Here is a 27519-nt window from a genome sequence, read left to right as displayed (position 1 = left end):
CGCGAGGATTGGTGCAAGGGGTTGTCACTCCCGCCGCGCCTCGCTCCGCACCGCGCTGGGCGGGCGCCGCGTAGTCCCGCCTCCGCCGCCGTGCTGTGGTTCGGGCTCCGTCGCGTCGGGATGAGCCGCGTTTCCCCATGGAGACCAAACGGGCCGAGATCCCCAGCAGCGTCTTGGACGACCTGTGCAGGTACCTCCGCGCCGCCCCGCGCGGGCGGGGCCGGGCCCGCCTCCCACTGCGCAGCCCCGGCGGGGCAGCGCCTCCTCTTCCCCCTCCCCCCCCCCGCGGCGGTGCCCCCTCCCATGGTGCCCCGGGCGCGCGGCCGTTGCGGGGGGAGGGGGCGCGCGCACGTTCCCCCCCACCCTCCCCCCAGCTGCGCGCGCGCGCGGCCCGTCCGTTGGGCCCCCGGGGCGGCAGCGCGGCGGGCTCGGGTTGTGCGGAGGGCAGGAGGGGGTGTGGGGACCGCTGCGGCGGCTGCGAAGCGGAAAGGGGGTCGTTGCTGCTGCTGCAGGAGCCTCTCGCTGTGTGTGTGAGGCGGGGGGGGGGTCGTAGCCGAAGGTGCCACCGCGTAAGGAGCCTGTTGAAAGCTACCCTGGCAGGGTGGAGAAGGTACCTACTTTGTAGTCTGCACCGTAGTCGAAAACCGATGTAGAGCTAAGTTAGCAGCGCGGAAGAAATGGAGGGCAGAGGGTTGGAGCGGCGGAAGGTGCTTCATGGTTGTCTTCCAGTGTTTCGCGGTTCAGAAGTTTACGCCGTGTGGCCAAGGAAGTAAAACTGCATCGGCAGTGTTTGTGCGAGCGAGAGGGGAGTTGTAAGTGCGAGGCTGATATAGTACGTGTTGTGATGAATTATTGTGATGTATATAGTTGAAAAGTCTAAGTTTGATTGGTAGGGGGGTGGTGGAGAGTCCTTTCTGCAGATTTTTCTCCTCTAGAAAAGAGAGCTCTGGTGAGATGGAAAAAAGGGGGTCAAGGAACGCCCATCGCTCCAAAATTGTTCTCTCCTGTTTGCTGATCCTTTAAAACGAATGATCGCTTTTTCTTCTCCTAAAGGCTACACGTTTAAATTTTCATAGTGCCATAAGACACAAAAGCTTTGTTTTCTTTTGGGAGAAGGCTCCCCCTCCCTTGATCTCAACCTCTGATCGTTACTGAAGCAGTCTTTTGGACTTTAGAACTCATCTGTGTCATCTCCAGAATTTGATATCTAGAACTGATTGTGATATATCGCATGAAATAATCCTTGCGCCTTACTAGATTGAAAGGACCTCCCTGAAGTATTTATGTGCTACAGAAAATGGTTGCCAGAGATGAAGGATAGTCCACTTACCTGGAATTACTGTTCTCAGGTGAATGAGAGTGCTTAGAATTCAGAATGCCACAGGCAACTGGAACTGTTCAGCACATTACCGTTTCATTTTGTATCTAATGCAAGAGTCAGACTTTGCAGTACCCGAGTCTTAATTTTAGTTCTGAAAGTCTAGCCACTGAAAGATGTCCGTGTATCCATCGTGTCTCTTCTGAGCTCCCTGTAGAGACCACCCCAAAGATGGGGCTTTTCTTTTAGATGTCTGCTCACATATGAGGAAGGAATTTAAGATTTTTCCAGAGAACCAGGAGCGGGAATTCCAATACTTCAAGAACTGAAATAGGCAGCTTAGTTGTTTGACTCTCATGGGGAACGTGATGGAAGGGCACACATGTAATCTGGATCTTAAGTTGTTTTAGGCTTGGTCCTGCTATCTGTGTAATGGTGTTCCTTTGAGCTGCTGTCATCTTCTACCTTTGAAATGCTGTTTTGTCTTCTAATTGCATGAATCCATGAATCTACTGGTGTGGCTTTAGTTAAAAGCCACAGAGTGGTAGGTTAGGGGCCTGACTTTCATTAGTGCTGACAGATCAGCCCTGTTTCAAATATATTACCCTGTTTGGGCATGGACAGGGCAACTGAAAGGAGTAGAGGAATCAACCTTTGATGTTTTGGCAAGGAGAGAAAGTGGGGAAGTGAGAGGACCTGATAGGCCTTGACTCAAGGGAGTAATCAAGGGAGTAATCAAGGAAGTGGAAGATCAGTGGTGGGGCACTTGGATTGGTTGACTATAAACAGAATGTTAGAAGATCTGTTACTTCTGCATTCTTCAATCTGTATGATATGGAAATCTTAGCAGAAGGAGCTTTGCAAGTTTTCATCCTTAGTTATTGAACTTAATTTAAAGTCACTTTTAGCACAACTCACGCTGATTTTTGTTGTTAATACTATTGGCAAACAAACCTTCAATACTTAAAGTATTATGATAATTTCAGTATAATAAAAGCTTAGGCCCTTAGAAAATCTCTGCTGTTTCTATATGAACTGTACCAATGTGTCAACTAAAAATCTAAATTACTGTTGATTTTTTAGAAGATGGCAAAAATTTATATTACTTTTATCAAGCTAAAAAGAGAAAAATTTCTGCTCTCAAGCCAAACTTGCCCAGTAATTTAAGATTTTGTATGTTTGTGAATATATATATATAGGTATATATGTGTGTGTGTATGTATATATGTAAATATATTTCATTTGTAAGCCAAGAAGCTAAGTTAAAGCTTAGATGTGCACAAAATACAGCCACTCTCTTTGTGCGTCTTGATAGTGTCAGAGTATCTTTCAGACTTGTATTCTTTTTGGACAGGAATATTTTCCTCTTATTTGAAGCGAAAGGTCTGGATTCTCGGTAGAAAAGTGTGTATTTGTCAAATGGAGAACCCTGTTGTGTATATATATTCACAAGATAACGTCAACTTAAGTACTTCTGCCTGTATTTGCTGTTGACCTGCTTGACGTTTGGTACTTTTCCCTGTGACAAAAAGACCAGTGTAACCTGTTGTAGAGGTAGTCAATATAAGGAACAGCTAAATTAAGATACATTTAAATTTTTCTTTAAGCTAAATCACTTTCCTTTGATCCCACATAGAGGCCAGTCAAAGAGGTTCATGTGTAGGTCCTCAGATCATTTGCAGCTGTGCCATCTATTCAGCCAATTAGTCTGAGTAATAATTCCAGTGTTCAGGGCAGGGCAGCTACAGCTAGTTTAGTGCCTGCAGGTAATTCTCATAGCTGTTGTCAGCACCAAAGGCACCTCAGCTGATACTTTAATTTTGTATGACCTGAGAGGTGGGTGTGATATATTTTTGTTTTTTTTTTTTTGTTTTGATGAGTGTGATATTTTGGAAAACCACAAGGTACTGTTGGGTGACCTTTACCACCTCAGTTCTTTTATCATTGTGGATTATAGGTTCCAAGTTCTCCTGCACTGTGCAGGATGGCTGTGGATTTCCTCTTGTATCAAACGGTTTGGTCTTAAATTGCCAAATAGCATTAAATTGTATGGTTAATTGGGCTAAGTCTCCAACTTTTTATTCTCTGTAGTGGTTTGAAGCAAGTTGATTTTGAGATATATAAACTTATTCTGTAGGAAGGCCTAAATTACATTCTTAGGCAGGGTTTATGGCCTAAAGTTATTAATTAGGCTAGTGTATTTACAAGGTGTGGTTTGCAGCATTTCTATGCTGAAGTATTTTGCTGGGGGTAAAGGTTGGCCATTTAGTTGCAACTATAGCATTTAACATCAAACTAAGTGCTTACTTGAAAAAGGGAAATTATTGCATTGATTTCTTGTGTAAAAACAATGAAAAAAAAGAAAACAATAGAAAACAATATTGCAGTTTCAGTGTGTACCTATGGATGTTCTCTCCCATATTAATTACATTCAGTGTTTGCCCAGGCTTTCAGCAGTGGAATGTATAATGATTTCATGTAGGTTATAGTTAAGCTTAAACGTAGTGGGATTTTTTTAATGCATATTATTAAAAGTTCTCTTGCATAATGGGTTTATTAAATCAAGTAGATCAGATGAAAGGGCTATCAGATGAAGGGGCTTTCAGACTATAGGCTTTGTTTCCCATATGCCACTTACCCGTTACTGTAGGTAACGTTATGCTAAATTCTGAGTCAAACATTCATAGCTGTGAGTTCACAGAATCTAATACTGAAATTATATAGCACTGAGGCCCATAGCAAAGAACCAATATAAACTAGCTCTTAAAAAATAAACAATTTTCCACTATAGGAAGTAGTAAGTAGGCTTTTATATTCCACTCCAGAGGTCTGCATGAGGATCAAGTATAGGTGGTGGTGATTATTGTTAAATGTTTTAATTGTAAGGCCATACTCCTAAGGATAACAAAAATAAGATTAAACACTAGTCTCGTGTCACTTGCAATGGAACTTTTTAAAGCTGTATCACAGCTTTTACCTGCTAGTAAACTAAATTAAGATATTTCTACACCTTAGTTCTTGTTCAGATGGCGAAACGTTACTTGGCAGCATGTAAAAACAAGTCGAAAGCAAAAGCCAGGTATAGAACGTCTTCAAGTGTCTATAGAGTTCCTCTTAGGCTGTTTTAGAATTACAGAAAGCTCAGATAACAATTCCAGTTTTGGCAAATTAATCTGTATATATGCTTCAGGAGCAGGACTGCTCTGACCCATTTTGTTAACTAGCAAATCTTACATGCATACTAATTTTTCATCGTGCTGTCTTACTACTGAGTTGTACTCTGTGACTGCTAAATAAATAAGTGGGGCTGCCTAGTCTTGATATAGCGTCTTATTGCAGAGTCTTCATTTAGGATTTGGGCTGCTTGGACCTTACTTTCTCCTGCAAGCAAGTACTGTTGCCTCATCTTTTGAATTTAGGAGGTACAAGCTGGAGATACCTGTTGTTAGCAATTCAGTCCCTCTTTTGGGATTCAGGTACCGCAAGTGGCTTAAAAGTGAAGAATGCTACTTAGGTATTAAAAAGTTAATTGGCTTTGTTCGTATTACTCTTAAGCCTATTGCTGGCATGTTCTTGTTCTTCTTTGGTACTGCTTCTGCATACTGCATCTTCAGATTCTTGATCAGTGGCAGTGCTGGGGCAAGAAAGCATCATCGACTAGTTATAAAGTGTATACAAATATACTTGATTTTCATACCTTTGAGGTACAGCAGCCTTATATGTAAGGGTAACTTTGAGTAGAAATAGAGCCTTACAAATGGGAAGCAATGTGGGGGGGTATTGCCACCTCAAAACTGGCAAGTAGGAGGAGTTACTCGTGAAAGTGAAAAGGTTACTCGCTCATACTTGTAAAATTTTAATTAAAGACATCTTAAATAGTTCTATTTCCAGCAAGAATACTATGCACTTGTGGGACTGAGATGGTACTTCTCAAGAGCTGAATTTAGAAGAGCCTTGGCAAATGGTTTAAGCTCAATGGGGCAGATGACCTTAAATTTCTGAAGAGAAACTCTGTTGTTCTTGATCTTAAAAACAAAACAGAAAGCTTCTTGAATAAAAAGAACTGTCATACAGTGCTACTGCTCAAAGGTTCATCTGTGGAAGTCTCATCTTTTTGTGCTCATATCTGAGCTAGTAGGAGAGAAGCGAAAAATAGACTTGAAAAGTAAACCAGTTCTCCGCTTTCTACTTCAGACTGAGGGAAGGGATAAGATCATATTGCCAGAATCAGAAAGACTTTACATTTCATGTAGATTAATAGTTTACTGTGCTTTTCAGTTAAAAAGATACGTGGATGTGTTTTAACTTGTGCCCAGAAGAAATATATTGGAATTCACAGAAATTTTTTACTGGACATTTAAAAATTGTTTCATTTTTGTAATATAGCCATTTACATAGGCTTTCTTCACCTTTTTTTTTTCTTTTTTTCCCCCCACAACAGTTAAATTATTTAGTTTCTTGTAATTGAGTTTTGGGAGAGAACAAACCTCATGACCCATTCTCCTTTCTAACTTTAAAAGCTGTGTCTTACTTTCCTGTGAAAACTTTTTGCTGTGCGGACCACCAGGGAGATCTGTTGCTCTGCACTCAGATTAGGAAAACTGCTGCTGTAGCGCGTTTTCATTATTAGGTTCATTTAAATCGATAGATTTGTCTAATCTTATTTTTCTTTCTTTCCTGGCAGCCGATTTATTTTGCACATTCCGAGTGAAGAGAGAGACAATGCAATCAGAGTATGTTTTCAGATTGAACTCGCCCATTGGTTTTACTTGGATTTCTACATGCAAAACACACCAGGATTACCTCAGTGTGGGATAAGAGATTTTGCTAAAGCTGATATCCTTTTTATTACTGTAAATGTTTTCAGACACTGTGGATAAAGTGGAACCTGCATATTGTTAGTGAAACTTTGTGTCTTGTACATGCAGTGGGAAAATGGCTGTTTGCGTCCTGGTGATTATCCGCTAGACATGTGATTTTTAACTTTTCAGTGCTCCCGTAATTTTGTGACTTCTACAAAAGAGATGTTTCTCTTGCTGCTTTGGAACTATGGAAAACAAGCAATATCTCTGAGGATTTTTCACTTGGACTTTTCCTCGTGGCCACAAGTTGGCAGACTGGGGTAGGTTTCAGAGAGGAGCTTTTGGAACTCTCCAGGGTATGCTTTCTGCTTATTTAAAGCCTTTCACTGAAAATGCTGATGCAAGTGTGAGTGTAGCTAAAGACGGTATGCGTTCCCTCATGGGAAATGGTATGCATTTGTTCAGAGTTTCTGGCCGTTGCTGCAGGATCCTTCTAGAAGCCCCTCCGTTGGTAGGGGAGAGGATGCGTTTTTACTGAACTCGTATGGCCGTCCTCTGCTTTTTTTCATTAAGTGTCAGGCCTTGCAGAACTCTACCTGATCTATGCCTTGTTAGAGAAAAATTTGTCAAGTACGTTTCATACCAAAATCCAGCGAGTGGTTTTGTTTTAACCTTTTCCCATACGTTCTTGAAATGGAACTGGAGTCTTGGTTCTAACCTTCATAATAATATTGTTTATGATTTCACTATCCAAAATAATTCCTTGTCAGTTTGAAAATCGGAGACTTTGTTTGGAAGGCTGGCAGTATTTATTTTAGCAATAAACTGAAAAATTTTTATTTTCTGTCAGTGGATACTATGCAGACTTGTTGGTTAAGTTCAAGTAGCCTTTTAAGGTATAAATGTATTTTTCAGACCAAAGCAGTTCCTCTGGTACTTGTAGGCAGCACAGGAAAAATGAAGTGTAGTAGATGATACTTGTTCATTACATCTTTTCCTTTGTGGCTTACCTTCGCCAGAAATGTCACTTCTGCCGTAGCGTTTTGTTTTTAAATACAGTGCTGGAGAATAATTGGTAGCATCTTTGGTGTTTTGGTAAGATGTTTTTTAAGGACTTGTAGATTTGCTTTCAAAGTTTTAGAGTTATAAATGTTGTTCATGTTTTCTCTGCATGGTGAGAATCTGTAATGGTCTTTACTTCCAAGAGAATGTATCTAGAAAGCCCTCTAGGGAGGGAGTGGTTGTTGTAAACGTCGAGTGGGTAGCTTTGTATGACTGCATGTGATTGGAAACTGGATAAATAAATTTAGCATCCTTAACATGCTTCTGTACTCTTCAATCACTGCCCTTTTTTACTGCCTCAAGGTGAAGATGTACAAAAGGTTTTAGATGAATGGAAGGAATATAAAATGGGAGTGCCAACCTATGGTGCAATTATTCTCGATGAAACACTTGAAAATGTAAGTATGGAAATAATTGTGAGGGACTAGTGGGATGCGTGGATTGTGTGCTGGCAAAAGGAATCTTTTTTTGTAGTTTACATTTGTCATCTTAAAAAGAAAGAGGCAGTTTAGATTCACAGAGACCTGGCAGAAATGTGACACTGTTGAAGTGTGTACAGGAATAGAATATGCAAGTAAAGTATGGGAGACAGTGGATACACTTTTGCTTTCTTTCATACTCATTTTTTTTTTTTCTCTATCTGAATTATGAGACACGTAGAAAGTTTTGACTTTTCTTGCTAGAATACAGAAAACTCTATCAGAAAGCGGTGGTGGTAATGAATACTTAAGAGTTGGTTCCTTCCTCCAATGAAAAGTATCTTTTGAGGGTTAAAGAGAAGAGGTTTCCTAGAAATTGCTTAAAATAATGGATGTTTGGCAGTTGCGTTCCTTGTGTTTTGCAGGTTCTTTTGGTCCAGGGCTATTTAGCAAAGTCTGGTTGGGGATTTCCAAAAGGGAAAGTAAATAAAGAGGAGGCTCCTCATGACTGTGCTGCTAGAGAGGTAAGTTGCATTTGATTCTCTTAAATTGAATTTTTTTTTTCCTTTTAAGATAAAGAAATTAAATCTTGCTGAGAGCAGGAGGCGTGTTAGATACCTAACTAAAATCTCGTATTATCTGTTTATGAAAATCAGGTAAATAACTTGTACATTCTTGCAAGATTCTTCTACTGTAACTTTTAGTTGTTTTCTGAGTTGCCAGCAGTGATTATTAAGGGTTTGTTTATCTGGTTTAAAATCACAGGGTTCTGATGTTTTTGATCGCCTTGCACAGATTTGCTAACTTAAGTGAATGCTATTGTAAAAGTTCTGCTCTACGGTATCAGTCAACTTTTAAGTATTATTTCTGCTGTTTGTGAAAATCTAGCTACTCTGTGGCTTTTGGAATATTAATTGCAAGAGCCACCAGAACTGTAAGATGGTAAAAGAGTGGGAATTAAGCCTAGGTAAGATGCGCTATGTAATGCTGTAGGCAGATGGAGGTTGTAGAAGGTTATGTAAAATTTGCGAAGAACTTTATTTTAAATTGTTCAGTGATACAGGAACAAGGATCACTATATATGGCAAGTAAACTATAAAAATAAAATAATCTGTGGGATTTATTGTTGCAGGAAACCCGATACGTATGCTAGAGTATGTATGCTAAAAAATAGACTGTAAAAGAGTATTACTGGTTATAAACTCAGTGTTCCTGTAACTGAAAGTCTCGTAATACAGCTAGAATTGAGAAAGAATTTACTGGATGAAGGAAAGTAGTAAGACGCATTGATTTTCTTCTTGACTGGACTGAGTGAATATGTGAGAAGTCATGAGTTTTCTTCCTATACGTATGTGCTGAAAACACATGAATGAAAAATTCCTTATTTCTGACTTCCTGAGGATGCTTTCCACACTACTCAGCTATGTAATCGGGACTTGGAAAAGCAAAATCAGGTATTTCATCTTAACGGTGCATTATTATGCAGTGGACAGATGTGAACTTTCACATGATTCCTTACTGATTTCTGAAGGTAGAACATTGTTTATGTAGTACTGTATGACTTAACGAAGAGTAAAACATCTGAGCTATAGATGCAGTGGACTGTCATTGCCCAACTCAAGGGTTGGGAAAGATGAGCAGAGACTCAATAAAGTTGATTTTATTATTTGGTGCGTGTCTCCTCCCCCCACCCGTTAAAGAGTGTGCTTGATTAAGCTTTTACTGGACAGATAATATTAGGGTTGGTCTGAAGGACTGCAGCTTGAAGGGCAGGGAGACCATAAAAATATGAACCGCAACACAGTGGGCGGGAGGTTATTGAAAGTGGGCATAACTAGTTTGGGAAGGGATATCATGAAATATCCCTTCCCCTTTTTATCATGCTAGCAACAGCCTTAATGCAGGCACAGTTATACTGGCAAAAACCCTTTTGATGGTGTTTTTCATTTGATAAATTGCTTTAAATTATACCAGTGAGCACCGCTGTTGCTATGAACTGTCTCCTCCGAGACAGACTGCTACTGTGGCTAACCTGGCAAGTTCTTCTAAGCTTAGATACTGCCAGAAGTTGTCATGACCATAATTTCTGTGCATAAATCTTCGAACTACTTCCACTTGGGTCAGCACAGATCTAAAACCATAAGCTGCATCTGTGTGGCACTGTACGTGGTCTAATTTAGGATCTCTTCACTGGGCAATATGACCACAATTCACTACTGTTCCAGGCATTGATGAGGGCAAAACAACATGGAATGGATTATTCTCTTGGTGAGATGAATTTCTACACTGAATTCAATTAAACCATCTGGAAAGACCCTTTAGGAAGGGAAAACACTGGTTACAGTAATAAGATTAAGTATGGGAGGAAAAGTGTATCTTCCCTTAATTGAAAAAGTATATTTTCTATTTTTTTGTGTGTTTTTGCTTTTTTTAAGCTCTGCTACTCTTAATATATTTATAAGGGAAGATGATTTGTTTTCTCTTTTTATGAGAGGGGTCATATGAACTAATTTGAAGACTAACTAGTCAGTTACTTGCTTTCATTAATAATATCTTTTTTTTTTTTTTTTTAATTTGTGCTTCATTTCCTCTCTGTTTTTGGAAGTGAAACATGTAGCCATCTTTCACTGCAAACATAGACCATAAAATATGCTAAAAATGTTTAGGAAGGACCAGCTGGAGACTCACCATTCATATTAATGAATTGATACATAAAAGTGTCATAAGATTGTTTCAACTTTTTTTTGTTATTACAGATCTGTCAGTCTTAAAGAAACGTAAAGTGCATTGGATCTTAGACACCCTTTCAATTAATAGGCATGTATCTGTGTAAATGTTTTGTTTTTTCTTAGCCAAGGCCTGCTTTTCTAGGTAGATCTGAAAACTAGTCATGCTTTCCCTCATCATGGTAGGTTTTTGAAACGATGAATCTTAATGTACGCGCTAACATCATCTATATACTTCTCAGGTATTTGAAGAAACCGGGTTTGACATAAAAGATTATATCTGCAAAGAAGAATACATCGAGCTGCGAATTAATGATCAGTTAGCACGGCTGTACATCATTCCAGGAGTTCCAAAGAACACAAAATTCAACCCTAAAACTAGAAGGGAAATTCGGGTATGTATTGGTTTGTTTAGTTGTGAAGGTGCTTTGTTGTGACAGTTGGGTGGTAGGTGTTCTTTTTGTTTTTTTTTGTATTGTTTTTTGTTTTTTTAAGCTAATGGTCTGTAAAATCATGAAACTACTAAATGCAATGATTGTCTCAAATGCTAGTTACAAATGGCATCTCACCACTGTAGGGTCTTACCAACTTCTTGCAACTCTGACGCAAAGACTGATTCGTGACCGCCTATCTGACACCTCTATTCATCGTGAAAACAACATTAGAACATGCAGGCAAACAACAATTCTCCCCCTCTTTTCACCTAAATAGTGTATGTGTTAATCATTCCATGTTATTCCTAGCTAAAGCTGCATCTATAACTGTATGTGTTCTTCTGAAGATAAAATTATTAATCGATGATATACAAACCCCTACGCATTAGAAGAGGAAACACTCTTAACTCTTTAATGAGAATCTGTCATAGCTCACACAGTCTAGACTTAGTGAATGGTGTGTGTGAAAGGGGAGGCTGGGGAGGGGGCACGCAATGGGGGCATGGTCTGTGTACCATTAGGCTTTTAAAAGGCATTGTGAAAGGAAGAAGCAAATACTCAAGTATCAGAATTTCTAGAAAGTTTGTTACTGTGGGTGACCCCCATCATCTTTGAAAACTGGATATTTTTCTAGTAGTGCGATTCACTTTACAACATCTATCCCCATATTTTTATGCAGGCGGTGCCACTGAACAGGGTATCTGGCTTCAAAATGGGAAAAGGTGCTAGTGGTTGACTGGACAAGGAGCTCTCATTTTTTTGGCATTAAAGAGTTGTTTTGCAGAAGTAGTGTAGCATGCAACTCTGAACTTCAGTGATACGTTTTTAATACCGAATGAAAGAGTAGAAGCTGATAATTTTTAAAGTACAGTAACTTCATTTTTTTTCCACCCCTGTGCACGTGGTTACTGTTATGAAGAGTTCTTACCACATTAGGTTGTTGTGTCCATGTTGAAATACTTTCTTCATCTGATCTGATTCAGCCTGGCGTGTCATTTTTGTAATTCCTGTAGAATTGTTCTAGAAATTCATTCAGTCTGTACCTTGTTTTGAATGTATGTATCTTATCTGGAGCTGGGTTTTGGGGCAAGATTTAGTAATAGAAAAGGTCATATGGGTTTTTAATGTATTTTCAGAATTCTTGATTTCTCCCCATATTCCACAAAGTATACAATTATAGTAGTTAAAACTGCAACGTAAAAATTATTCTCGCACAAATTCTGTCCTCTTCCCATGGTGTTGGTTGTTTTTTTTTGTTTTGTTTTGTTTTTGTTTGGTAATAGAAGCTCAAACGCATTCTGCAAACTAAGTTCTCTTGTTTTTGATGTTTTTTGAACTACTATTGGTGGTCTGTTTTTGGGGACACTTTAAAAACAGCAAGAATAGTAGTGGCCTTGAAATTTACTTAAAACTTCTCCCTGTATATTCTGGCATTCAGTCCACAGTGGTTTGTTTTGTTTTGTGTTCTTTTGAAAAATCTCGCTCAAAATTTTGTTGCTGGATAATACATTTTATATTTTAGATGATATAATCTTACAATGAATATGGGCTCTTTCAACGATTATTGTGTAGTTGCGGTCAGAAGAATGACTTGTCATTAACTAGCCTTATGTGGAAAACTTTTGTAATCTGCTAATTCAAGTCTTTTGTTGCAGTTTTTCATTAAAAAAGATAATTGTGGATGGTGTGCACTTGTAAAATTTTCTAATGCTACAACAGTGTCTTTTTTTTTTCCTGTTTTTTTAGAATATTGAATGGTTTTCCATCGACAAATTACCATGCCACAGGAATGACATGACCCCAAAGTCCAAGCTAGGTTTAGCACCTAACAAATTTTTTATGGCCATTCCTTTCATCAGGTATGTTCAAGATGAGCCAAATAATAGGCCATTGCCTTTCAAAGACTTTAATTTCTTTAGACTTGTTTTAGTAAGTGAATCTTATTGAACTTCTGCTTGGTCACAGGCCACTGAGGGAATGGATTTCTCGAAGGAATGGAGATTCCTCGGATAGCGACAATGGATTTTCATCTACTGGGAGCACACCCTCTAAGCTCAACATGGAAAAAGCGAGGTAAGATCCAGGTCAGTTTAACCCCTCTGTAACCTTTCTATAAAACATTGGTTGTACAAAGCTAATCATCCTTTCTTTCTGAGTGTTCCTGTTTCAGGAATAGAATGGGTTAATAAGATTACCGAAATATCTCAGAGGATTCTAAATAGGATGGAAGGTTAATTACTATCTTGATGTGCTTTTTTCTTTTTTCTTTCCTTTTTTTTTTTTTTTTAAACTTTTGGTGAATTCGCAAGCATGCTGGAACTGAGATAATTTATTGAGTCCTATCTATGGCAATCCAAAAAGCAAGCTAGAATGAGTAGATAACTTTGTGCAATGCTTTTATTTCCCCTAAGGAAAATAAGGCTCTTTAAAGAAGTAGTAGTACTGGAAAGTAATTTCAGAAGTAGCTAGATAAAACCTACTTTAAAGTGAGAGGGGTATTGAAAAGCCTAAAATCAATTAAGAGAATACTGGAAGGGGTCACTAGGGGAACAAGTACTACTGTTTTCTTGTTTCAGCTGAGCTAAAAGTGGTAGAGCGAGTCTTCAAACCTCGATCCCTGAAGGGGAAGGCTACGCTCCAGTAATTCAGGCCAGTTGAGCACTGACCATTGATGTATTAGATGCTAAGGTGGACGCAACCCGCTGTCTAAACAGCACGGGCGTCCTGCTAGCAACCCAACTAAAGTTGGGTGAATGAAGCGAGCATCGTTGTAGTTTTGACGGTTCAGCTTGTCCTCTAGGTTGTTCTGGAGAGGCAGAAAACTTTAATATGTTTCTGTTTTGCTATTAATAGCCTTGAGGTTGTGTTGTAAATTCTGTTTCTTTTCATGTGCTAGATCCAAACTTCGCTGTAGTCAGCAGGTGTTTACAGACGGCTTTTCAGGAGAGCAGTGGGTAAAGCCAAAACAGCCACAGAAGCCATATAATCATCCTGAGATGTCTGAAGCTTTAAAAATAAAGGTATGTTATGTTTTCCAGGCAAACATGTTATCTGGACCATTTAAAAATAGGTATCTTGGCTCATTGTTCCATCCTGGAACTAAAGAATTTTATCACCCGTAACATGCAAAACCAAAACATGCGGGACACGCACACACCACCACCACCACCACTGTGGTGAGTTCTCAGTCTTTATTTGCTTGGTATTGACATTGGAGGGGGTGGGCATCAGGCAGTAAGTAGTTGTGTTGTTTCAGGTATGCACGGCAGTTGGTGCTCACCCTTTGGGCGTCCTTCATGTACCGCATTGAGTTTTTTGCATACCACTAGTACGTGTGTATCAGAGTGTGGGAACTGCATGGTATTATTGTATAACAATGTAACAGTGCAAGAGACTGAGTAAAAGTTACTTTTTGTAACTTGAGTCTATGTTGCTTTGTTAATTTTTGTGTACTTCAGTTTGTCTACAAAAAAATATTGTTTAAATGTTTTGAGGTATTGGGAGGGAAATTTAGTTAATAAGTAGAAAGTGTCACACTGCAATTATGCTCGATGCTGCTATTTAAATTCTTTACTGTTTTTTTTTTTTTTTGATGTAATGGCTGAGTCAGAACTTGAGGGGCAATGGCAGAAAGCAATATCAAGACACTCCCAGCCAAAAGAAGCGAACAAATGGAGTCCACAGTCAACCAGCTAAGCAAAACCACGCCTTGGTAAGAAACGTGTAGTGGCTCTCTCATTTATCGGGTTCCAGTAATAGCTAGAGTGCACATCTGTCAAAAGTATATTTGAACAGAATATTCAGTAGGTATGTTGTAGAAATATGACATTTCTTACCTCATATGCCTATACATCTATAGGTAAGCCATTCTTTATGGTTCTGTAATTCTACTCAGTTGGCTTTTGTGCAAGCAACTGAGCCCCAGTTCTCCATGCAGCTCAACTTCCTTGTCCAGGCTTTAGTGTTACTTATTTACTGGCGGTAAGCTAGACTCTTCTTATTCTGGTTTGTAATTCTTACCTTCTTTCTCGTTTTCATATAAAAAGGAAGAAACCATAAACTCTCATCCTTGTGAAATCATTTCTGTAGATAGCAATGGTTAGCTGCATTTAGCCCGGAGAGTAGAAGAATGAAAATCTAGAGGACTGACTTCCCAGAAATGTTGTGGTTTTACAGAAAACCACAAATTTTGTGGTTTTTGTGATGGTGAGAGTCTGTAGGATCTTTATAGAAACGAGTGGAACTGTTAATGCTCCACAGTTACTGTGCACGCTCTTTATAAACTTGGCTAAATGTTTCTGTGTTGTTTTGTTTATGTTTCTGTGATTATTGATCTTTTAGTTTAAACACTTCATTTCCCAGAGACGTTTTCTAACAGAATGTGGAGGTCAGAGAGCTCTTAATTTTAATGCAGTGCACAGGGTCATACTTCTGTCTTTATTTGTATACCTGTAGTGGCATACCTGGGGCTAGCACTTAATTTTTGCTTAGAGATGTCTTAAGTTTCTGTCTCTAATTGGCAGTTGCTGCCTGTTTGCAAATACTCTACCCCCACCCCCCCCCAGCTTTTCAGAGCAGTCAGATTTAAGAACAGGCATATGTACGGGCCCCTTTGATTCCACACCATCATATGCAAGTCCTTTCTGGCTTAAAACATTTAGAAAATGCTGAAAATTTCTCCTTAAGAGCCTGCATCTTAAAAATGGTTGGCTGACTCGCATGCTTCCAAAACACTTGTGGTGGAATTGGAGCATGCTTATTCGATAAAGCAGCATCACAGAATTCACGTTCTGAGTTATAAAAGACATAATTCCCACATCAGGAGGTATGTCAAAGCAAATGTAACCAGCATGCCTCTTAGCTGACACTTCAGCAATACCTCCAGGAACATAAATGTAATTTTCTTATGAAGTGTGTAATGTGTGGTCGTTCTCTTAACTAGAAATGTGAAAAAAGGCTTAATCCAAGAAGACTTCAAGATAACTTTGAAACAGGCAAGTATGCTCTGAATTTCTATCCAGTGTCAGGCATTTAGGGCTGAAGGCACTAGAATGATGTTTTTTTGTTTTCCCCCCGTATGACAACCTGCCAAATGTAATGAAGGCATATTTTTCTAAGGAAGTTCTTTTTTTTTTTTTTTTTTTTTTTGGTCAACTTTATGTGGTTTTGCATTTCTTCTCTTTAATTGTGGAAACTGTTAGACTTCACCATGTTGCTGGGTGAAAATAACGGAGTGTTGATTCAGAAAATAGTATCTGAATCAACACAATGCTGGTAATGAAGTGTTAGTCCAAGTGTAGCCTTCTGTCCTGCTAGTCATAATACTTCCTGCGCTCTGCAGTTGCTGTTAGACTAGTTTGGATTAACCAGTGCTTTTTGAGTGCGTTCACACAGTTTTCTACTTCCTGTTCAGGAAATAAAGCCACGTTTATTTCCTCCTAAGTAAGATGTGAGTTGCAAACCAGAAACCTGTGGCTACTGAAAGCATCCCCGGGTTGCCGCGAATTTTAAGATTTGTTCCAGCCCCTAGATGGCTGGTAAATGTGGCTGTTTGACTTACCTTCCAGTTTATGACCAGACACACAGGCTTTGTAAATGTTAATTGAATGTGCCTTTCATGTATGGCTTTGTAGACTTACATACTGTCATTGATCCACTTATTTCTAACTAGCTGTTTAAAATTTGTTCCTTGCCTTTTTTTTTTTCCTTTAAGCAGATGCAGCGTATGAGATATGTTGCTCCAGCGAAGACCCACTGCCTGAACATGTAGAGGGACAGTCTGTGGCATGCAATGGCCATTACAAATCTGCATTCTCATCGAGAGCTTTCTTGAGCTTCAAGTTTGACCATGATGCCATAATGAAAAGTTTTGACCTCTGACAGCAAACCTGTTAAGAACAAAAATCAGACTTGCCTGTTGCAATTGAGTGGGTTTCTAATCCAGCCTTACTCTTTCTCAGGAGTTTTTTTGGGGGGAGGGGAGGAATGATTTTTGGTTTTGGTTTTTTGTGTGTGTGTGTCTTTTTCTTTTTTAATGCAATGCAGGAATTGACTGATGGTTTGGAAGGGTCTGTTTTCTTTGCAGTATGGGAGAGGCATGGTGAAGTGTTGCACTTTAAATGCACTATTGCCTTTGTCCACAAAAGTACCTTTCCAGTGTGTTCAGTTCACTATTCCTAGCTGTGCATTAGAGGGCATTTTTTTCTTGTTTTTTTAACTTGCTATGTATTTTTTTTTAACTGTTGGCCGTATACCAGCTTGCTAAACTTTTAACTAGTCTAACGTGAAGTTGTTGGAATTGTTGCTCTTCATTTTCTAGTACATTGCAATAGTACGGCAGTGGCAATGAAAGTGATTCTCAGAGGAATCCTTTGTCTGTCCTAGTAATTTTGAAACCCTAAGTTGCACATTTCAAACCTAGCCTCAACCTTTCATTCTTTTTCTTTTCCATTTTTTTGCCCCAAAATATCCTCCCTCCTTCACACTGAAAGTTATTGTTCATTGGCCAGCAATCAGTAAACCTTGGAGTTGAATCTATAGCATTTTGCCGCCTTGTACCTACTCTGCTTCTGTCTTCAGTGAGGATGCTCAAACTGGGTAGAACTTAGCCGTTCAAAACATCTAGCCTCGGTTCTAAGAACTGCCCCAAACTGGGGAGAAGTTAAAAGTTTTGTGTTAGCCATTTGCAGCTGCTCTCCAAAAAGAAAGGCTTAAACTTTTTTTTGGTTAGAGGTTACTTGTGTAGCATTTGTATTGAATGTAAATAAGCCTCTGGATCTTGCTGAGAGGAAGAAGGCAGGTGCATGGATAATAGAAGCATTGTGTGACACTAAATGGCTTTTAATCAGGCTTGCAATAACTATTCTGAGAGTGCCGATTATTATATTCTGTGCTGATGTCCTTAGATCTCTAGCGTAGTGTATGTTCTGTATATATCCAATAGTATTGATTTGCACTTGCAGCTAGCATTTGAATGATGTAGCCTCAGTCACTTGCAGCTACAACACTTAATAACAGTATCAAAGATGTGAAGAAAAAAATAGCAGTAGGAGTTGAGGTGACAAACTGTATGAAATCTGTTCTTCGTGATTCAAATTAAGGGGTTTTGAATACATGCTTTGCAGTTGGGAAAAATGTACTGTCCTTGTTTGTCACAGTGGCTCGTAACAAAAGCATGTTGTCCCAGATCTTACAACGGACCCTTCTGTAAAATAAGGGTGTGCAAATGATTATTTGACAGGTGGGCCCTCTTCTCCCATCAGAGTGAACGTTCATGCACTGAGTCTTTCTTTACACAACTCATGTGGTATCCAAAAAAACTCACAATCCTGGTCTTCCTTCAACTACCCTACATCATCTATTGCCTAGTATTTTTTTTTTTTTTCCCCTCAAAAATGGCTTTAGAGCTATCTTCTGGTTTATTTATCTGCCTGGCACCAGGTGATTTGGGACTTTTAACGCTGTAGCACTTTTGGCTGTGGGAAGCCTGAACTCCTGTATGAGTTAACAGGAGAAACAGACTGCAGGACTGCAGCATTTCCTCCCTCTGGAGAACAAGAGTCTTGAGGGCCTTGTTGTTCAGGACCAAGTTGTGAAATAACTCATTCTAGCTTTGGTTCACCTTGTAAAAAGAATTAGTATCCAAAGGCTGTTCAAAACAGTAAATGGGTAAGTGCAGCAACTGAGAGGGTGGGATAGTGCTGGAGGATGCTAAATTAACTCAGCTTCAGGTGAAAACTAATCTTTAGTTCCTTCTTCACTGCAAGTAGTTGATTTCCCAGCAAAAGTGCCTTTACTCATGGCAAGGCAGAAGTTTGTATTCATATCTCCAGGTTGCTGCTGCTGCCTGTGGAGTTAACGAGCCTCTCCTAAGGCATGATTAAATATCAGACTGTGGAAATCTTTAATAAGTAAGTTGACTTTTCAGATAAATTACTTTCATGCTCTGTGAAATAAGGGGGTGTTTGCTGAAACTGTATGTACTTTGAACTTGTAAGTTCAAATAAACTATTGAGATAGTAAATCATGTTACAGACAGAGGAAGTCTCTAAAATGAAGCAAGTGCCTCCTATGAATAGGAGATGCTGGCCCTCCTCTGTATTCACTGGGTCTTTTTCTTTTTTTTTTTTTTTTTTTTTTTAAATCTTCTTAATGAAGGTTTGGTTCAGTATAAAAGAAACTAGTTGCTTCATTAAGAAGCCCAAAGAGGGGGCTTATAGATATGTCCTGGTTTTTAGTAAATCTAGCCTTAACGTGCATTGCAAATAAATGTGATTAAATATGCAATAACTTTTACTACTTTGTATAAGGGTACTGTTTCTTGTATTTGTTAGCATTGCTTTCTGCTTTCTCAGTAAGGTTTCCAGAACAACGCAGGTGTGGTGGTGTCGCGTCATCTACCTTAGGCTCCAGGGTGCCCTGCACCGTGAACGTTTCAGATTGTTTACTCTTCCTAGTTTATGTTCTTATTTCACCATCATTTTATAATTAAGTCTATTTCCCGGTTTAGGAGTGCAGTTTACATGTGTTTCTGTAAAACAGTGAAGAAATAACAAAAGTGGTAATGGATTTTTTTTTTTTTTTAATTTCATGGGAGTGGGGGATAAATACAGAGAACCAAGAGTCACTGCTTGCATGTCAGAGCTGATGTCAAGATACTTGAAAAATAAACATCATTCTACTACTTATGTTTGGAGCAAAAACAAGTCAGAATGCTTGCCTGCAAGGGGTTTATTCAAATTGTGAATGGTCATCTATCACTGTCCTTGAAATTAAAAAAAAAATGAATAAAATGACCAAACATTTAACAAAAAGAAACAATAAACACGTGGGTCTTGAGAGTCTAGACTATTAGTTTGCAGTTTCTAGTACTGTATAACTCTCCTGTCTTAGTAGTGTGAGATTTCTAGAATCTCGCTTTTCCAGAATGCTTTGCACTTTGACTGAAAAGTGATCTGCCTAACTGCATTATGTATGTAGAAATATTAACTTCAACTCCTTGATGTACATGCATGCTTTTGAAAGAAGCTATCTATCTTGTACAGTTTGAAGTCTGGGAAAAGTGGTACTGGGAAGAAGCAGGGCAACAGCTTTATTTATTGCACAGTCACAGGTTTTTTTTTTTAAAAACATAATGTAAATTTTTTTAGACCAAACTTACATAAATAGTGTTTATTAAAATTTTGGTCTTCATCACTGTTCCAGGCTGCTTTGCTGTGCTCCAGAGTTCCTGTGCTTTACCGTGGAGTGTTGAGAACAACGTTTGCTGTGTTCTTGCTTCACCTACTTGTGGCTGTTACGTATGCCAATAGTTCCTTTCAAAAACAAGGCAGGCTTTGCAACTTGGCTCTTCCTAGTAGACTTGCTCTCAGATTGTTTTCCAACTCTTATACTTAACATTGTAGGCTTTCCTGGTGACTTGTAGTGTATAGCAGTAGCGCTTTCTTGATGATTTGTAGGCTGTAGCATCACTCATAACGTGCTGGTGTGAAGAGCAAGTCTACATTAAGAAGCCAAGCTCTAATATGCTGTGGTATACAGCATGGTACTGCGGGTCTGTGGGTGACTGGCTTTCCAGTTGTTGGGTCAGTGGGCTGCTTAATTTTTCAGCTACCTGTTTGGTTTTTGTTTTGTTTTGTTTTTTTTATAAATTCTGAACAACAGGGGTTTGTGTGCTTGTGTTTTTTTTTTTCTCTTTTCTTTCCAGAGGCTGAAAATCAGGTGCCTTCATCTTGTAAATTAGGAGGTTACTCTATACACATTTTTAGGAAGCTCAAAACTATTGAGACCTGGTAGAATAGCCTCTCATTGATTTTTTTAAAAGCAGTTTCTCTACTTAAAGAAATTAAAACTTGCACTGTAACTGTTAAAGAGTCTGGTGCTTTTACATGACTTCATACTAATTTCAGATTGCTTTTGTTATTGTAGTATTTCAGCTTTTGAAACAACCAAAATTATTTAAGATGGGGTAAGTTTTCTACAAACTAACTGAAGGTGCTTTTGCAGTAAATTAGGCCTGGAAATGTCACTACTCTTGCGTAATAGGTATTTGTTCTTATGCATTTGTAGCAATAGTCTAGTTCAAGAATGAAAGTAGTAGGCTAACTGCTAGTATTTGCACTGTTCTTAATACTGTACATAGGCACTGAGAGGAGATGCAGTAGGATTTTTGCTGTGTGTGCATTTTCACTGTTTCAAGTAGGTTGTGAACTTAAAGCAAGGCAACATATGTAGCAATTCCATTGGCCATATTCAGGATCATACCAAGAGGGGGGAAAAAAAAATCTGGATTAGCAGGAGTACGTTATAATTAAATGCTTGGGTTTTAACTTGTCTTTTCATTGAAAATTTTAGGTTAAAATACTCGTGTATAGCTTTGCCTATATTCACTTTGACTATAACACCTATATTCATGCTTAGAGGTCTCATTGTGGGCACTTCTGGGAAGCGACCGCAATTCATTCCTCAATACTAACAGAACAAAAGAAAGCATGCTGACCTACAATTACTTAAAAGTAATTGTCAGACAGCTTGACAGGGTACAGAATATTTAAATTTGAATAGGTCCACCATGAACTTTACTGTATAAGTTGTTCAAAAGATAAGTATTTTGTCAAGCTTAAACACTTCTTTAATTGTTGATCAGAAAAACTAATTTTCATTTTGTTTCCATTAGGAGTTCAATATGCTTAAGAAAATAGTTATAGCTCATGAAGCATTAATTGTTTTAAAACAAGCATGTATACCTTTTTAAAGACATAACTAGCACAACCTCAGTTCCCTGTAACACATGAGCCACTATGAGAAGCATTTACTTTGACTACAAATGTTTTAAGCATATTTAAATAAAATCAGTAAATGAGGAAGATGATCCATTTATTCCTACTCATTGGGTACATACTTATATTATGCAGGAAAGTTAGTTATGTAAAATTGCACGATTAAAAGTTCTAGCAAATATTTCTCAAGCCTGTACTTACAGCACGATTCTTAAGTGAGCTGGTATGGCTGCACAGCAGTGCAGCGTTTGGGAACACTTCACACCTGAGGAGCAGTGAGGCTGGGCTAGCGCAGCATGGTAACATTAAAAAAAAAAAAAAAAAAAACCAAAAACCAAAACCTGCAGAGAGAGGTGGGTTTTTGTTTATAGACTTTGGGGTAATACTGTATTGCTGTACACATTTTAGGACCTGTCTGTCCAAAGAGATAGATCCTGTGCAGCACTCCATGCAGAAAAATAGGGAGCCGGTGTTTTATTATAGAGCTCATTCATATGTGAAAGATGACCTGTCTTCCTCTTGATTTTGTAAGACTCAAGAACTTGATCCATTTTCCTCACTGGTATGTAAGTAAGTAAGTGGTGTTGTATCAGTACTAGCTTAGTAGAAAGTATTTACAGCTAAGTGCGAGTTAAATGCCATGTCAAGTTGCAGATTTTATTCAACTTGCTTAAACCATTATGTTATTTTGAAGAGTAGTTTGCATTAGTCAGCTCTTCAATTTGAGTAGGTAAAATCTGTGACTACCTGTAACATATGTTGTACTAATGGCTGTGGTTTTAATCGTTGTTCGCTGATTCAGAAACTGAAGCACATCATTTAAGAGGCTATGACTAAACTGACATTTTCTTTTCTACTGTAATTTCTCTGTGAAGTTAAAGTCAATGACTTCATAACTTACTGTAGTAATGAAATATGAACATTACTGTTTGCAGTGTGAAATGTAAAGGCTGTGCTGCTGGTACAGTTTATTCTTTCATGATAGAATGTTTAAACTAATGTTGCCTTAAGCCAATTAGCAGCACTGATTTATATGTACGTGCCAGTAAAAGAAGTATTTTTTAAAGTCAATTGTGAAGGTGGACAGGGGGCCCATCGAACAATAGGAAGCAAAATTTATTTTAAAAGGGGTCTGGTGTGTTGAAGAAAGGAAGTATGTCAACCTTAATAAGTGCTTTGAAAGTATTTATGAAATGACAGAGTTTTTGGTCCATAAAGCTTGTCATTAAAAGAACTGGATATGTGGAAACAGTTTCATATGTGCTTTTCTATTTCTGTAAAGTTTTCATTGAAGCTGTGAAGGCGGGTCTGTGGCAAGTCTTAATGTTTTTGAGCTCAGTTAAAACCACGGATCGATCAGATCACGCTGAGTTCAACATCGCACGTCCCCCTTATGGTAACTCCTCACAGTGCCGTACCATCCACCTCCCTTACTGACTTCACGTAGAGAAAGATTACGGTATAGTGTTACCTTTTAGCAGAACCGCTCAGCAATATGACGACAGGTATGTTGAAGAAACACCAGAAGAAAAGACATAGCATTAGAAATTTATTCAGAATATAAGAACATTTGTAAAATAAAAGTATTATAAATGTCTCTGTATAAATAAATGCAGTTTTTACAATTCTATATCAAATAAACACAAAATAGCTATTTTACAGCGGCTAGGAAACTAAAAAGCAGCAATACGTTTAAAGCTAATTCAGTAAGCTGAAAGGTTTCTAATCTTACAATGTACAATATTAAATGAGTTTTTAAATGAGAAATTCCTAATAAAAACAGTAGAACAATACTGACATTAATGCAAATTTAGTGACATGTGCTTTGTAATAGCTAGCAGTACATTCAAGCTGGTGAAGATTTATACACGTAACTAGAAAAAGTACTGTTTTTTTTCTGAACGCAAAGTGAAATGTAAAGTCTCATGCACTCTAGCAATTCAGAAAGTGAAAAAATAAAATACAAACTAAGATTAATGCGTGAACAATTATTTTTCTGGCTTTGCAAATGTACTATTTCTGCAACAAGTGTTAAGTGAGCTAAGTTGCAGTGATTTGCGGTGACTTGCATCGACTGTAAAGTTAAAATGCACACTTGTCTATAGGCTGGTGTTTCAAACTTGCATAAAAGGAAGTAGGCTTTTGGCATTCACTCTCAGGATTAGTGCCATTTTTAACAAATACAGGGGGACTGGCAGCTAATTGTTAAAATACGAAGCACAATACCAGTAAACCTTTCACCGCTCTCCTACCAGCCTCTTCCAGTGTGCCAACACAGGAAGCAGTAGCTACTTGCTTAGGCAAGCTACTGTGTTGGTTTGGCAAACAGCTAAGCTACTACAGAGGCTGTGTGACAGCAGTCTTGCTGCTCTGTCTTTAAGCCCCATAGGAAGAAAGAGAGAGTGACTTACCGTTCATGATGATACATGATTTATTCTAAAACACTCTTGGCGCACAGTTAGCTGGGGAGATGTGCAGTAAATGCATTAAACAGCACTTAGTTTATACAGAGTCAGCAAATCCTTGCCTGTTTAAGGCCCACTGTAGGACACTGCAGCTTTATATTTTTAAATCCAGTTACATTTCATTTCTTAATATACAATCTTGCCCATAAAGATGGGTTTCAATTCAAAGGCTTCAAGCCTAACTGGCTTAACAATTTCTTTAGCTAATCTAACAAACTGAAAAAAAAAAAAAAATGGATCCAAAGAGGAAATCCAGTACAACAATGGCTACTAGCTACCTTAGGTGAAAGGTATTTCACATTGACAATTTGAGATGACCTCTAGTTACTTGTTTCAGATACAAGCAGACAAACTGTAGTTGCACTTTCACCAGAGTGCGCAGTGGATTACTTTCTTCAGAAACAAGTGTGATCAGCTATTACTAAAGCACACGTGTGGCAAAACTCACATTTCTGTTGACAAACTTGGCCAAAAAAATGAAACACAATGGATACTTAGCAAAACCATACAGACAGTAAGAAATCAATGCAGCTGTTGCCTCAACAATCTGATTTGCAAAAATTTCCATTTAAGTAGTAAGTGGGAATTGTGCAATTATCTTAATAAAGAGGACTGACCAAAACCAACCTAAAGGCATCACACCCCATCTACAACTTAATTTGGAAATCAGCATTGTCTTAACTTGCACTACTGCAATCAACCACTTACTTATGGTGTTGGCGTTGTAGCTGGATGTATCAAACTCTAGGGAACTATCAAGAAATTATACTGTTAAGGAAAGAAGAAAACAACAGCTACAGTAATAAGAGAGAGAGCATGAACGCCAACCGTGAGCGTTTCAGTTGTAACCGAGAGTTAACACTAATACCATATTCTGAACATGACTTCCCAGAACTGCTTTGGCTGCCTGGCCTACCAAGACTAGACTAGACAGAACCATTTAGGTCTTCTTAAAAATACTTCCTTAGTACTAGGAATTGCAGTACTAGATGAAAATTTCTCATCGCGCTAAACACACTAAGCAAACCTGAGGTGCAGCCCAACATGTACAAGTCATATGATGAACAGAAAGGATAGCTGACTCCTGAAATTGGATTTGCTGGATAAAACAAAGCTTGAAAAATAGAAGCAGAGAAGTAACAGCTGAACAAAGTTACTGGGCTCCATGCTTGTTTTAACAATGCCAAACTGGCAGCTGTGTTTGTTTTACATGCCTGGTCTTGGCTATGTTGAAAAGAAGAAAATTCTATGCGAAACTGCTGCCATGTCAGACTCCCATTTTTTGCTCCCTAGAAGCACCTCATCTCCACGCTTCACTTACTTAGCCGTCATAACTATTATAGGCCAAAATTTTCAATTCATTTACTTTGAGATGATGTGACTTACTTAAACAAAAGAAAAGAATGTTAACAGTAACAAAAGTTAGCCTAAGCAGCTATATGAAGACAAAGCCATTCACATTCTGTTTGTGGTTGTACATCCATACATACACACATTTATAGGCTTGTGCATATGTATTTAATATTGAACAGGTACATTTCTAATAAATAAGTACCTTTTTTGGTCAAAAGTATAAAAAAAGACATTCTACCTCTTGATCATAGAAAGATGTAATAAAACTATACACATGACAAAGACGGCCCAGCCTCTTAAAGAAAACCTTGGCTATAATGTATTAATAGGAAAATCCAGCTGTCTCAGAAAATAATTGCATACAACATGCAATATCCGGAGATTTCCTATAACTTCTTACTCAACCTTGGCACAGACTATCTGGCAGGGTGAAACTCACAGCCTTTAGTCCTCTTACAAACTAAGAAATATATCATTACCATAGTTCCCAGACATGCCCAGGGTGTTGGGTTTTTTTTTTTTTTTTGGCCAAACAAAAGAGTAGAGTTTTCCTACTCTACCTGCACCTGCAATAGTACTGCAGGTGTGGTGCAAACAGCAAACCAGCCGATCATCTTAGAGAGACTTCCATCCCCCACCCCCAAATCTGCTTATTTAGTTGATGTAGCAGCAGCAGCAAGGCTGGAGCATAATACAGAGAGAAGGTGTGTGCAGAGGGAGGAGCTTGGGGATTGGGAGAACCCTCCAGTTATCTCCATACTGCCCCAAATAAAATCTCAACATGAATTATTTTGTTATGTGACACTGTCGCCTTTGCGACATAAGATGGAAGAGAACCTGCATGAGTACAGACATAACGACACAGACAACGTGCATGCTCATGGCATGATAATTCAGGCACTGTCCATTTTCATTATTAAAGAGTTCTTGGTTAATGGTTAGGTTCTCCCTCCCCATGGCTCACGGCTGGAGAGCTGCAATCCTAGAGATGGTGCTGAACTGTGTTGAGGGTCAGAGCTCTTAAGAGTTTGAAGCTACCTAAAAACCAGCCTCCAAAAGAAACAGATTTGTAATGGCACTAACCGTCGTTGAAAGAGACGCGTTCAAAGTGAAGTCTCATTGGTGTGCGGTCTAGAGTTCTCCTCTTCTAGCAATGCTATTCTTTGTTTGAGCATCCTCACTTGTGTTTCATGTCTCTCCACCATGGCCATCATTTGTGACTCCAGTTTCTTCAGCTTGTTTTGATGCTTTTTCTTTGCTTTTTCATAAGCAGCTACCAAGTTACTGTTAGAAATACAAGGCAATACAAGACCGTTCAAAGTTTGCTCACAGCAAGTGCTACCAAAAAAAAGCCATGAGGGCACTTCAAAGTTTGGGTACTGATCCTCTTCCTAAAATTTGTATTTTAAAACTGTTTTCCAAATTCGCATCAGCGCTAACCTCTCTCATTTCTTTTGGGCAAGCGTGCACCTTTACACCAGTAAACTGATTACTGAAAATACTTTTTTTTAAACACGCCTTAAAGACCCAGCTAGAGGGTTGCTTACGATGACTTTGCAGAGCACTATTTGGGAATCGGGATGCTACAACATCAAGCATCTAATGCTTTACAAAAAGATTCCCCCACAGCCAGCGTCTGCTTACAAAACCCATCATTAAGCAAACTAGTGTTTCTTTGGGGGAGAAAACTTTCTCTCCTATAAATACAGTTAGTGAAAATTACTTTGTGAGCTATAGGCTCTTTGCAGGAGGGAGAGCTACAGTCCATAATATTCTCAGTCCATGCAAAGTTACTACCAAGAGAGGCAATTTTATTGCTCACAGAGGTACAGCTGCCGAAGAGGGGTTTTGGAAGCCAGTTTGTTAATAAGGCTGCAGCAAAAGGGAGCAGATTTAAACAAAATAACTGCAATACATAAACCTGATCAGATGGAGGGATTTACATTTTTGTTTAATAATAATGCATTTAATAATAACAACTCAATTGAAATTAACTTATTTCCCCTGCTCTATTCTTAGTTATGTAGTTTTCAGTATCCTGCATGGCAGGTTTATATCCTCCCCCACGTCTAACTATAACCTTCAAGAGTCATGAGCATGAAGACAAGGGTCCAGAAGCTCCTTATTCAGCTAGGGAGGGGACTACAGTGCGTTACCAGAAC

General features: G+C 38.7%; 2 protein-coding genes across 12 annotated transcripts in view; one reads left to right on the top strand and one right to left on the bottom strand.

Annotated features, from left to right (window-relative positions):
- LOC104150982 (m7GpppN-mRNA hydrolase) lies at positions 1–23516 on the top strand. 2 transcript variants are annotated; one of them, XM_068924308.1, is made up of 11 exons: positions 1–190; positions 6003–6154; positions 7453–7580; positions 8027–8125; positions 10570–10722; positions 12508–12620; positions 12727–12834; positions 13658–13781; positions 14372–14473; positions 15704–15755; positions 16478–23516. In XM_068924308.1, exons 1-11 carry the CDS (start codon positions 138–140, stop codon positions 16639–16641), a joined length of 1248 nt encoding a protein of 415 aa, XP_068780409.1. In that variant the 5' UTR covers positions 1–137; the 3' UTR covers positions 16642–23516. The 2 variants fall into 2 exon arrangements, with proteins under 2 accessions (XP_068780409.1, XP_068780408.1); XM_068924307.1 differs by having other exon boundaries at positions 5–190; positions 16475–23516.
- The window catches only part of LOC138060877 (colorectal mutant cancer protein), a 213148-nt gene continuing 208704 nt past the window's right edge, over positions 23076–27519 (bottom strand). For all 10 annotated transcript variants that reach the window (XM_068924301.1, XM_068924299.1, XM_068924302.1 and 7 more), the window contains one exon: positions 23076–26641. In XM_068924301.1, the coding sequence (XP_068780402.1) occupies positions 26461–26641 (181 nt within the window). In that variant the 3' untranslated portion in view covers positions 23076–26460. The remainder of the gene's footprint in view (positions 26642–27519) is intronic.

This window comes from Struthio camelus, chromosome W (genome assembly GCF_040807025.1).
Source record: "Struthio camelus isolate bStrCam1 chromosome W, bStrCam1.hap1, whole genome shotgun sequence".
NCBI classification, from domain to species: Eukaryota; Metazoa; Chordata; class Aves; order Struthioniformes; family Struthionidae; genus Struthio; species Struthio camelus.
Note: the sequence above shows the minus strand (reverse complement) of the source record. Positions and strands in the feature narration are given on the sequence as shown.